At 39.4% G+C, this 13,961-nt stretch overlaps 1 protein-coding gene across 1 annotated transcript; it reads left to right on the plus strand.

The window, feature by feature from the left end:
- The first annotated feature begins 7,243 nt into the window (after positions 1-7,243).
- On the plus strand, positions 7,244-11,777 carry SMG8 (SMG8 nonsense mediated mRNA decay factor). Its single transcript, XM_024757696.1, has 4 exons — positions 7,244-9,002; positions 9,574-9,719; positions 9,992-10,864; positions 11,276-11,777. Exons 1-4 carry the CDS (start codon positions 7,244-7,246, stop codon positions 11,471-11,473), a joined length of 2,976 nt encoding a protein of 991 aa, XP_024613464.1. The 3' UTR covers positions 11,474-11,777.
- The last annotated feature ends 2,184 nt before the right edge of the window (positions 11,778-13,961 follow it).

Raw genomic sequence — 13,961 nt, forward strand, 5'->3', positions numbered from 1 at the left:
TGCTGCAACTGAGAGTTCGCATACTGCAACTAAGGAGCCTACATGCTGTAACTAAGGAGCCTACATGCTGTAACTAAGGAGCTGGCAAGCTGTGACTAAGAAGCCCTGGAGCCACAGCTAAGGAGCCTGCCTGCTGCAACTAAGACCCGGCGTAACCAAAACAGTAAATAAATGGTTTTTTAAAAAATTAGAATATCATTTCTAGCATCTTAGGTAGGTAGTTATATCTGGCTTACTGAAGTCTGAGATATTCCTAACTTTGATATCTGCTATCCACATTCATGACGCTAAATATAAATTTCTTTTTTTAATTAATTTATTTATTTTTATTTATGGCTGTGTTGGGTCTTCGTTTCTGTGCGTGGGCTTCCTCTAGTTGTGGCGAGCGGGGGCCACTCTTCATCGCGGTGCGCGGGCCTCTCACTATCGCAGCCTCTCTTGTTGCGGAGCACAGGCTCCAGACGCGCAGGCTCAGTAGTTGTGGCTCACGGGCCCAGCCGCTCCGCGGCATGTGGGATCCTCCCGGACCAGGGCTCGAACCCGTGTCCCCTGCATTGGCAGGCGGACTCTCAACCACTGTGCCACCAGGGAAGCCCCTAAATATAAATTTCATGAAGACCTCAACAGGAACCTTGTGTTTTCCACAGTGCCCCACCAAGGATTCTCTGAAGTCCATAGCAGGTTCATTGTGAGATCTGATTCCCTGTCCTCAGCCACCTATTGATTCAATAACAGTGATCATGCACACCTCACTGGATTTTGCTTTTTCCTGACAGTACAGGGTTGACAGATTTAGCAAATATAAACACATGACACCCATCAAAGTCTAATTTCAGATAAACAACAAATAACTTTTAAGTATAAATATGTCCCATTAAACAATGAATTTTTTGAAGTTTAAATATGTCCCCAATATTGCATGGGACATATTTATGCTAAAAAATTATTCGTTGTTTATCTGAAATTCAAATTCAACTGAACATCCTATATTTTATTTGGCAACCCTATCAGTCAGTCTTCTACAAAGTTGCCAATTTCTGGGAGCCCCCAGTTTGTCAGACATGTCTACTTAGCAGTAGACACTACTCTAGCTTCAGCCAGGACCCCTAATCACTAATGCGATAAATATGGAAGAAGAGGAACTCTCATTAGGGTAAGTGTGACTCTGAAGGCACAGGATTAGCTTTGATGCTGATAACTTCCGCTGCAGTTCCAAGAATAAGGATAGCAGCTCCTCATGGAGGGGAAACAAGGAGTGGCAGTTTTTCACTGAACTTTCTAGCCCGACAGGAAACAGCTACATAAGATGATATCTCTGAAATATCCCCTGGTTATCTCAGGCTAGAAAGATATTTTAGCAATTTCCCCAAAATGCCTATATTTCCTCAGATAAATATAGCTTTGAGATGCCAAATACAGTTTTGTGGAAAGTCACCAAACTGGAAGGCAGACGTGGGGACAGTGTTCTTTTTTTCATGAGACCCACATTTATATTTACATTTATGTATGCAAATTAAACGGATAATGGAAGTTAAGAAATATATCTGTTTCTGGGATTCCCTGGTGGCTCAGTGGTTAAGAATCCGCCTGCCAATGCAAGGGTCACGGGTTCGAGCCCTGGTCCGGGAAGATCCCACATGCCACGGAGCAACTAAGCCCATGTGCCACAACTACTGAGCCTGCGCTCTAGAGCCCGCGAGCCACAACTACTGAAGCCCACGTGCCTAGAGCCCATGCTCCGCAGCAAGAAGCCACGCAGTGCAATGAAGAGTAGCCCCCGCTCGCCACAACTAGAGAAAGCCTGTGCACAGCAACGAAGACCCAATGCAGACAAAAATAAATAAATTTATATTAAAAAAAAAATGTCTGTTTCTAATAATTTTTTTAAACCTGCTACTATGTTTATATTAAGTGAAATTAAAGGGAATAATCACTGAGAATAAAGCCAGTGAGTATTTGTAAATATTTTCTGGGACATTTATAATGTTTATAATATTAATAAACCACTGTGTACTGTATCAATTTATTTTAAATGATTTGATCATTCTTGTGAGATAAAGGTTCATTTTTAAAAAAAACTATAGAAATCCTATAGATAAACATTTGTAAAGCTGCTATTACCGTTGTACCAGTATTGAAGTGTGTTCTATCTTACATCTCTTACTAATTTTATGACAGGTTTTATACTGTACCCATTTGAGAATCCTGTAACTGCTATGGCCTCATTGAATTGTTGCTGATCATATGCTTCCAGTGTTTATTTTGAGACTGAGCCTTTGGTCTTTCTCTTCTTTAACATTTTTTTACTAGAAATATTACACATACAGAAAAGTGCATAAAATATAAATATATAAATTAAATCATAAAACACTCATATAAACACCAAAAAAGGGATATTTAAGTGCCTAGAAATTCTGCCTGTGTCCCTCCCTTATCTTAATACCTTTCCTTAAGAAGTAACTATGAAGGACTTCTCTGGTGGCACAGTGGTTAAGAATCCACCCGCCAACTCAGGGCACACGGGTTCGAGCCCTGGCCTGGGAAGATCCCACATGCGTGGAGCAACTAAGCTTGTGTGCCACAACTACTGAGCCTGTGCTCTAGAGCCCGCGAGCCACAACTACTGAGTTCACAACTACTGAAGCCCACACGCCTAGAGCCCACCGCAATGAGAACCCTGCGTACAGCAAGGAAGAGTAGCCCCCGCTCGCCGCAACTAGAGAAAGCCCGTAAGCAGCAATGAAGACCCAACGCGGCCAAAAATTAAATAATTAATTAAAAAACAAACAAACAAAAAAAACCCCAGTAACTACTGATCTGCTTGCTTTTTTTTTTGCTTTGCCCTCTAAGTATGCACCCCTAAATGCTATGGTTTATTTTGCTCGCTTTTGAACTCTATAAATAGAATCATACATTATATATTCTTTTGTTTTTGGCTTCTTTCAATCTACATTTAAGATTCAACCATATTATTGTGCAATGCTATAGATATTATTTTTGATGTATGAATATAGTTATTAATTGATTTTGTTGTCAATGGACATTAAGGTTGTTTCTAGTTTTTGGCTATCATGAGCTATGCATGCCATTTTGAACATTCTTGAACATGTACATTTATGCAAGTGTTACTTTAGTGTGTATATCTAGGAGTGGAACTGCTAGGTTATAAAGCGTGCCTATTTTCTAGATACTGTCAAACTGGTTTTCCAAGTGGTTGTACCAATCAATCTATGGTCCCTTCAGCAAAGTATGAGAGTTGTTACTCTTGTTTTCTTCTAGAGATTCTTTTTTTTTTTTTTTTTTTCCACATCTATTGGAGACACAGACCTACTAGAGAATGGGCTTGAGGATACGGGGAGGGGGAAGGGGTAAGCTGGGACGAAGTGAGAGAATAGCATTGACATATATACACTACCAAATGTAAAATAGATAGCTAGTGGGAAGCAGCTGCATAGAGAGTCTTTTCAATTTGGTTTCTCAACATTTTGTTTACTTGGGATATCTATACAAATGGATGTGGTTAATATACACTATTTTGCCTGGATTTGTAAGTCAAAGAATTGTTAAAATTATAGTAGCAAAGTCACATACTAAACATAGCAAATAATCTACATGATGAGGATCACAATATAATTTATGCGGATAAACATGTACAATTTCTTATCTTAGTTGGCTTTTAGAAGAGAGATAGAATCTGGACATATAGAAGTAGAGAAGCGAACAAGTAAAAACCAAATAGACAAACAAAATTTTTAAAAATACATTTGAAAGCCCACCTCTACTCCTTTCTAAATTCTTGTTAGTAAATAAGTGTTGATTGAGAAGAATTTATGGAAGCCCAACACAGCTTAATATATTAAAAACACCATCACCAGGACTTAGGGCCCCTCCCTTCCTTTGAGAATTAAATGATAATTCTTCCCCCTAACCACTTTTCTTGCGGTATAATTGACATATAATGTATTTGTTTAAGGTATACAACATTATGGTTTGATATATGTATCTATTGCAAACTGATTTCCACAATAAATTTAGTTAACCTTGGTCACCTTATATAGTTATGATATTTTTCCTGTGGTGAGAACTTTTAAGATGTATCTCTTAGCAACTTTCAAATATACAATATTGTTAACTGTGTAGAGTCGCCACGAAGTACATCACATCCCCAGAACTTATTTACCTTATAACTGGAAGTATGTACTTTTTGACCACCTTCATCCATTCCCCTCCTACCCATCATCCACCCCACTACCCCACCCACCTCCTCATCTGACAACCACCACTTTGTTCTCTGTTTCTGTTAGGTTGTTTTTTTTAGATTCCACAGATAAGTGAGATCATGCATAAATGAGATAATTCTTGGTAAGGACTTAGCACAGAGCCATACATAGAGTAACTAATCTGTTTGATTTTTATTGTGATCATTTTTTGACATCCAAGTAAGGGCTCATTAAACACAAATTAATCTCATCTCTACTTTAAAGCCAGAGTATTTTTCTTAAAGTAATAAATCTTAACTATTTGAACTTCCAGCCAGCTAAATCAAACATTGAATTAAGGCTTTCCACATTTCTTCAAGGAAGAATTTTTTTAATATTACACATTGAAGAAAGTGTTCATTGTAGAAAATTAGAAAATAGAGATATAAAAATAAGAGTACGTCCACCCAAAAACCTGCCTACAGACGTTTATAGGAGCTTTATTCATAATTTCCAAAACTTGGAAGCAATTAAGATGTCTTTCAGTAGGTGAATAGGTAAATAAACTGTGGTACATCCAGATAATGGAATATTATTCAGCACACAAAAGAAATGAGCTAGCAAATCATAAAATACACGGAAGAAACTTAAATGCATATTACTAAGTGAAGGGAGCCAATCTGAAAAGACTATGCACTGTATGTATGATTCCAACTATATGACGTTCTGGTAAAGACAAAACTGTGGAGACAGTAAAAGATCAGTGGTAGCCAGGAGTTTGGGGGAAGGGAGAAATGAATAGGCAGAATGCATAGGATTTTTAGCGCAGTGAAACTATTCTATATGACACGTTAATGGTGGATACATATCCAAACCCAGAATGCACAGCACCAAGAATAAACCCTAATGTAAACTATGAATTTGGGAGTGATAATGATTTGTCAAAGTAGTTTCAGAGATTGTAACAAATGTACCACTCTGCAGCCCAGTGTTGATAGTAAAGGGACCTATGACTGTGTAGGGGCAAAGAGTATATGGGAACTCTGTACTTTGTGCTCAATCTCGCTATGACCCTAAAACTCCTCTAAAAAAATCCATTTTTTTAAAAAGCAGGGAAAAAAGGAGTAAAGAAAAAAAATTAAACAAATCCTAACACGTTTTAAACATTTTGGTATATATTCTTCTGAGTTTGATAATATTTTATTGTTGTTGTATTCCATAAACCTTTCAAAATCCCTGCCTTTTTTTTTTCCATTGATACAAGTCAAGAAAGAAATCTGTTCACCTTGCTTTGAAAGATGTTTTTAAAGTGGTGTTTCTCAAACTATAAAGTGTGTATAAATCATTAGGATTTATTGAAATTCATGTTCTGATTAGTAGGTCTGGGGTGGGGACTAAGATTCTGCATTTCTAACAAGCTCCTTCTTTGGGCTGCAGACTAATCCTTCTACAACAAGGTTCTGGAGCTTAAAGTGAAACAGTTTCCTACTTTTAGAAGAGTGATTTGACACTCTTTTTTGTGGAATTATTTTATTCCTTGAACTGCAAACTAACTGCTTCCAAGATGCTCGACATTGCTAATTATTAGAGAAATGCAAACCCAAAACTACAATGAAGTTATCACCTCTCACCGGTCAGAATGGCCATCATCAAAAAGTCTACAAATAATAAATGCTACAGAGGATGTGGGGAAAAGGAAACACTCCTACACTGTTGGTCGAAATGTAAATTGGTGCAGCCATTATGGAAAATAGTCTGGAGGTTCCTTAAAAAAAACTAAAAATAGAGTTACCATATGATCCAGCAATCCCACTCCTGGGCACATACCCGGAAAAGATGAAAACTCTAATTTGAAAAGATACAGGCACCCCAATTGCACTATTTACAATAGCCAGGACATGAAAGCAACCTAAGTGTCCATCAACAGATGAATGAATAAAGAAGATGAGGCATATATAATATCATATATATATGACATATATATGACATACACACACACATAATGGAATATTACTTGGCTATAAAAAAGAATAAAATATTGCCATTTGCAGCAACATGGATGGACCTAGAGATTATCATACTGAGTGAAGTAAGCCAGATAGAGAAAGACAAATATTATATCACTTATATGTAGAATCCAAAAAGAAAACACAAATGAACTTATTTACAAAACAGAAATAGACTCTCAGACATAGAAAACAAACTTATGGTTACCAAAGGGGAAAAAGGAGGGGGGGTAAATTAGGAGTATGGGATCAAGAGATACACAGCACTATATATAAGATAGATAAATAACAAGGATTTACTGTATAGCACAGAGAAATATACTCAATATCTTGTAATAACCTATTATGGAAAAGCATCAGGAAAAAATATGTATAACTGAATCACTTTGATGTACACCTGAAACTAACGCAACATTGTAAATCAACTACACTTCAATAAAAATAAAATAAAATCACTACTGGTAGTGAAAAAAAAGTTGGAGGTGAGATGAGTGGTTGGGTGAGTAGTTGTTTGTCAGAAAGAAAATACGATGTAGAAAGGATTAAGAGGTTAATGTGGTGAGGACAATAAACCTGTTGTAGATACTCTATAAATATTTGACAAGAATTAAATCTAGCATAGTGTGAATATAATTCCTTTTCAAAGCTACTTACTTCTGCCTTTATCTTGCATGTAATGTCATTTTAGATTGTCACAAACACAGCTCTCCTTTTCACTAAAATGATTTTGTAACTTTTAACATTCATTAAACGTTGTGTCTATCAAGAAGAACAAGCAAAAAAAAAACCCTAACTGCTTCTAAATGTCTTTCTGATATTTCAATTCCTACAGTCTCCGGTTAAGGAAAATCTTAAATCAGCTGTGCTGTAGGACTAGGTAAAACCTTGGTGAAAAACTATGACAGGAGAAGCGAGAGGCGGAACCTAAAGTGAGAGGAAAGCAGGAACTGAAGAAGCGGAGGAGGGATTTCAAACTTGGACGAGAGCCGGTTCTGTTTACCGGAGGGACCGGAAGAACGCTAGAGTAGTCTCCGCACTATGGCGGGTCCTGTCAGTTTGAGAGATCTTTTAATGGGCGCTTCAGCCTGGACAGGCTCTGAAAGTCCCGAGGGGTCCCCTACAGAGGGTGGTGGGAGCGCGGCTGGCGGACCGGAGCCTCCTTGGCGGGAGGATGAGATCTGCGTGGTGGGAATCTTCGGCAAGACGGCTCTGCGCCTGAATTCCGAGAAGTTTTCACTTGTGAACACGGTGTGCGACCGACAGGTTTTTCCCCTATTTCGCCACCAAGATCCTGGAGACTCGGGGCCTGGAATCAGGACCGAGGCTGGGGTCGTCGGGGAGGCTGGTGGAGCCGGGGTCCCTGGCGCCGGGTCCGGGGATCCAGTTCGGGGAGGTGTAGCTGTCGCGGAAGGGAACCGAACTGAGCCAGGTTCCCAGGACTACAGCCTTCTGCAAGCCTATTACAACCAGGAAAGCAAAGTTCTGTATCTTCTTTTAACTTCCATCTGTGACAATTCCCAGCTTCTCCGGGCTTGTCGGGCCCTTCAGAGCGGGGAAGCTGGAGGTGGCCTCCCTTTACCTCATGCGGAAGCGCACGAGTTCTGGAAGCATCAAGAGAAACTGCAGTGCCTCAGTCTCCTTTACCTTTTCTCCGTCTGTCACATCTTGCTTCTGGTCCATCCCACTTGTTCCTTTGACATCACTTATGATCGAGTATTCAGAGCCCTGGATGGACTGAGACAGAAAGTACTGCCCCTCCTCAAAACAGCCATTAAGGATTGTCCAGTTGGCAAAGACTGGAAGCTAAACTGCAGACCTTGCCCACCTAGACTCCTTTTCCTCTTTCAACTCAATGGAGCACTCAAGGTGGAACCCCCTCGGAACCAAGACCCAGCTCATCCAGAGAAGCCCAAGAAGCATTCTCCCAAAAGGAGACTACAGCATGCCCTGGAAGACCAGATTTATAGAATCTTCCGGAAGAGTCGTGTCTTGACTAATCAGAGTATCAACTGCCTCTTTACTGTGCCGGCCAATCAGGCGTTTGTGTACATAGTTCCTGGAAGCCAGGAGGAGGACCCAGTAGGCATGTTGCTGGACCAACTTAGGAGTCATTGTACTGTGAAAGACCCTGAATCTTTGCTGGTCCCTGCACCCCTTTCTGGGTCCAGGCGATACCAGGTGATGAGGCAGCACAGCCGACAACAGCTTTCTTTCCACACTGACACTAGCAGTTCCAGTTCTTCTGGGCAGCTAGTGGATTTCACTCTTCGGGAATTCCTATGGCAGCATGTAGAGCTAGTACTAAGCAAGAAAGGTTTTGATGACAGTGTGGGCAGGAACCCACAGCCTTCCCATTTTGAACTTCCTACTTATCAGAAGTGGATCTCAGCAGCTTCAAAACTGTATGAAGTAGCTATCGATGGGAAAGAGGAGGACCCGGGCTCTCCCACTGGGGAGCTAACGTCTAAGATTTTAAGCAGTATTAAAGTCTTGGAAGGGTTTTTGGATATTGACACAAAATTCTCAGAGAACCGGTGCCAAAAAGCTTTACCCATGGCCCATAGTGCCTACCAGTCAAATTTGCCTCATAATTACACAATGACTGTCCATAAGAATCAGCTTGCCCAGGCTCTTCGCGTGTACAGTCAACATGCTAGGGGTCCAGCCTTTCACAAATATGCCATGCAGTTACACGAGGACTGCTACAAGTTTTGGAGCAATGGCCATCAGCTCTGTGAGGAGAGGAGTTTAACTGATCAACACTGTGTACATAAATTTCACTCCTTACCTAAATCAGGTGGCCAAAATTTTCTCAGTATTTTGAAATCAAAACTTTGAGCTGTGTTTTTATTCTTGTTGTAAGAGAGTTTGTTCATTATGTTTTTAAAAAGAGGGCCTTTTAAAAAGAGGGCCCTGCAGAAATTTAGGTACATCAGATTTAAGTTTTTTCTCCTGCTGTAAAAAGAAAAATCAGCTATGACTACTAATTATGTTCTTGTATTTAAAGAATGAACCCTAGGGGATTAGTAAATGAGAACTATTAAATAATACAAAGTTTCAGGAATTTCATATTAACATTTTTACCTTTTGTTTAACTGAAATGAATATAATGAAATGTATGGGCACTATGATGATGATAAAATTTACTTAGAGACCCTAAAAGTTTAGATTAAAAATATGTATTATGTCATGTATTTTCACTTGCTTCTGTTAGATGTGTTTAGTCAAGTTTTTGTGTTTTGGGAGGTTTTTTCCTTCTCATTTCCAAAGAACTGGTTGGAGAAATTTGGGGGTTAAGGTGCAACTGAATGCAAAATAAATTTGGGTCTGCATTGTGTGTAAAATTAATAGTGACTTATATTTTCCAGGAGAAAAACCAGAGCCTGATAGAAATCCTCCTGTGCTGTATCACAATAGCCGAGCTCGATCCACTGGTGCCTGTAACTGTGGAAGGAAACAGGCACCTCGAGATGATCCCTTTGATATCAAGGCAGCTAACTATGACTTTTATCAGGTAGACTCTACATTTTTTCCTCCTCTTCTCTCTCTCTCTCTTTTTTTTTTTTTTGCTAACGACCATCTGAGTAAAAATATATTTTTTCAGAAGCAAAATATCTAGATAAGTAAATGTGACTTGCAGTGTGATATCTAACAAGGGAAATTTCTTTATATATACTTACTTGCTTACCCATTAACTGTTGATCTTGCTTTTTAATGTGAAGCATGTGTTGTTTTCAGTGAAAGGTTCACAGGATTAGTTTGTTTGTTTTTTTCCTTTCTCCATAGCTTCTGGAAGAAAAATGTTGTGGAAAATTGGATCACATCAATTTCCCAGTATTTGAACCAAGTACTCCAGATCCTGCTCCTGCCAAAAACGAATCATCTCCTGCCCCTCCAGATGCAGATGCTGATAAACTTAAAGAAAAAGAACCTCAAACCCAAGGAGAGAGCACAAGCCTGAGTTTAGCTTTGAGCTTAGGCCAATCCACAGATAGTTTAGGTACCTATCCAGCTGACCCACAAGCAGGAGGAGATAATCCAGAAGTTCATGGTCAAGGAGAAGTAAAAACTGAGAAGAGACCAAACTTGGTTGATCGGCAGGCATCCACAGTTGAATATCTTCCGGGCATGCTACATTCAAATTGCCCCAAAGGTCTCCTACCCAAATTCTCCAGCTGGTCTTTGATTAAACTAGGCCCTGCTAAGTCTTATAACTTTCATACTGGTTTGGACCAACAGGGCTTCATTCCAGGAACAAACTATCTTATGCCTTGGGACATTGTCATCAGGACTAGGGCTGAAGATGAAGGAGACTTAGACACAAATTCTTGGCCTGCTCCAAATAAAGCTGTTCCTGGAAAGAGAAGTGCAGTTGTAATGGGAAGAGGAAGACGGCGAGATGACATAGCACGAGCATTTGTGGGCTTTGAATATGAAGACTCTCGAGGACGAAGATTTATGTGCTCAGGACCTGACAAAGTAATGAAAGTAATGGGAAGTGGGCCCAAGGAATCAGCTTTAAAAGCCCTGAATAGTGATATGCCCTTATATATTCTGTCATCGTCTCAGGGGAGAGGGCTAAAACCACATTATGCTCAACTTATGAGGCTTTTCGTTGTGGTTCCTGATGCTCCTTTGCAGATAATACTAACGCCTCAGGTAAGAAATATAACCCTTTTTGTCCTCAGACAGACAGACAATGCCGATGCTTGTTTTGATCATATGAAAAAAGTACAGGGTATCAAACTAATTAAACAGGTCTTAATTTTAAATACCTCTTATACCTAACACTCTGTTTCTTGAAAAATAGATTGTAGGTGTGTTAATCAGTTCACACCATCAATTCACGTCATCTGGTTAGAGGCAGAACTTGAAGTTAAAAACCTGTAGAAAAGCAGAATAGTATTTGAGATTATTTAATGTAATATCAGATATGATTGGAGTTAAGAATGTACACATTACCTGCTTGATCTTATGTGCTCTGTGAACTTATCCTTTGTTTAGGCACTTATCTTTCGGGTGTTTCTTATTGAAATATATTAAAGTAATCATATAACCTGTGTTTTTCAGGTTCAGCCAGGCCCACCACCATGTCCAGTATTCTACCCAGAAAAACAAGAAATCACTCTCCCACCTGATGGCCTCTGGGTTTTGAGATTTCCATATGCCTACGTGACTGAGAGAGGACCTTGTTTCCCTACGAAGGAAAATGTGCAGTTGATGAGTTACAAGGTGCTCCGTGGGGTTCTTAAAGCAGTAACACAATAAGTGTTTTCCAGCCAGTACAGTGCTAAACTGGAGCTGATTTTTGGTTTTGGTGTGTTTGGGGTGTTTTTTGGTGTGTGATACTGTGTTTTCTTGAGCACAAAATGTGTTTTGGTTACAGGAGTTCAGTATTTGGACAGTAATTGTTCCACTATTTCATGATATTGTTGATACTTATTGTAAATGGGGGTACAGCTTCCTAATAAACATTGTTTATTCTAGAAGAGGACGTGAAATACATGTTGATCCCTCTACTTTCTCTTTGTTTCTGTTTCACTGTCCAGAATAAAACATATTTCTATTATAACTGAATGTTGCATTATCATGTTGACCCAAAGCTTTGTTATTGCTAAAACGTTTTAGCTGGGATTTTCCTTAAAATGCTGCTCCTGAAATTATCTTCAAGTCAAGATGATCCAGGGCTTCCCTGGTGGCGCAGTGGTTAAGAATCCGCCTGCCAATGCAGGGGACACAGGTTTGAGCCCTGGTCCGGAAAGATCCCACATGCCGCAGAGCAACTAAGCCCGTGCGCCACAACTACTGAGCCTGAGCTCTAGAGCTCGCAAGCCACAACTAGTGAAACCCGCGTGCCTAGAGCTTGTGCTCTGCAACAAGAGAAGCCACCGCAATGAGAAGCCCATGCACCACAATGAAGAGTAGCCCCTGCTCACCGCAACTAGAGAAAGCCCGTACACAGCAATGAAGGCCCAACGCAGCCAAAAAATAAATAAATTTTAAAAAAAGAAAAGGGAGAGAGAGAGAGAGGCAGAAACCACAGTATCTTTAAAAAAAAAAAAAAACGAGATGATCCAGTAGGTTATCTGGTAATTGTATGAGGACTTAATTGCAAAAGTATGTCCTACTGTTTGGCTCACCATTCTGGTACCTGAGTTACATTGTTTTGTTCTCACCATTTTATTCTTGGACTGATGAGATACCATATTTTAAATGAATGCTCTCTGAACTAAAACTTATTTATCCAGGATCTTAGTACACACTTTATTCTTTGAAAATTGCTATACTATGAAACAATTTGCTAAGTGATACAGATTTTATCAATTCATATCGATGTTAACGTTCACCAGCATCAACATGGTGACACTGATATATCACTAATTAGCTAAGTGTGCAAAATAAGTTAATATGCCAGAATTCTAATGTAACTGATTATATTTTCCTGGGCACATTGATTTTGAAATGCTGAGCAAATAGAATTGGAGATTTTAGTTGCAATATATATGAAATGTAGTATTTGTTTTATTTATTTATGGCTGCGTTGGGTCTTCATTGCTGCACGCAGGCTTTCTCTAGTTGCAGCGAGCGGGGGCTACTCTTCATTGTGGTGCGCGGGCTTCTCATTGCGATGGCTTCTCTTGTTTGGAGCACGGGCTCTAGGCACGTGGGCTCAGTAGTTGTGGCGCACCGGCTTAGTTGCTCCACGGCAAGTAGGATCTTCCTGGACCAGGGCTCGAACCTGTATCCCATGCATTGGCAGGTGGATTCTTAACCACTGTGCCACCAGGGAAGTCCCATGAAATGTAGTATTTGTTTAACACATCTTGCTACCAGCTTAAAACAGTTACTTAGGTTTTGATTTTTAAATCTATATAGAGAAACACATAACTGGCAGCCAATTTAAAACTGTAATTTAATTAGGTGTATTTTTATGCCTATTTTACTGTAGTTTAATTAGGAAGAGAATCTGAGCCAATATGAAAATTAGTCTATATTCTTCTTTCATCTCAGCCTTCTTTTTCATCCTTTTCCTTTATATCTTTCATTCCTTTTATATCAGTTTTAAAAATCACAATTACTTTTGTATTAAGCATAGTCGTTGGTAGTTGCATTTGGGAAATATAGTAGGACATATACTAATAGTTGTATTGTTTTTTAATAGCCTCTAAGACTTGACTAACAGGTTGTGTAAGCTTGTAGGTCAGAGGAACTATAAGAAAGTAGTTTATGAGAACAAATAGATTTCAGAAGAGCAAACCTGTGTCTTTTTTTCTTTATTTCCTTTTTGATATCATTCTACATGGAACAACTTTACATTACTGCTTAAATTAGTAAGTAATTTTCCTTGATTATATTTGGTTACAGAAGCTACCTTAATTTGAATTTCTATAGCATTTTTAAATACAAAACTTTTTTTTTTTAAGTATTTACAGTGTTGTGTTAGTTCCTGGCATACAGCACAGTGATTCAGTTATACGTATATATATACATATTCTTTTTATTTTAATATACCCTCGTAGCTTATTCATTTTGTGCATAATATTTTGTTCCATCTATTTGTTTGTTTGTTTGTTTATTATTTGGCTGTGCTGGGCTGTGTTGTGGCGCGCGGGCTCCAGAGTGCACGGGCTCAGTAGTTGCGGTGCACAGGCTTAGTTGCCCAGCGACATGTGGGATCTTAGTTCCCAGACCGGGGTCAAATCCGCGTCCCCTGCATTGGAAGGCAGATTCTTAACCACTGGCCCACCAGGAAAGT

The sequence above is a fragment of the Neophocaena asiaeorientalis genome, unplaced genomic scaffold (assembly GCF_003031525.2).
Source record: "Neophocaena asiaeorientalis asiaeorientalis breed wild unplaced genomic scaffold, Neophocaena_asiaeorientalis_V1.1 scaffold327, whole genome shotgun sequence".
Taxonomy (NCBI): domain Eukaryota; kingdom Metazoa; phylum Chordata; class Mammalia; order Artiodactyla; family Phocoenidae; genus Neophocaena; species Neophocaena asiaeorientalis.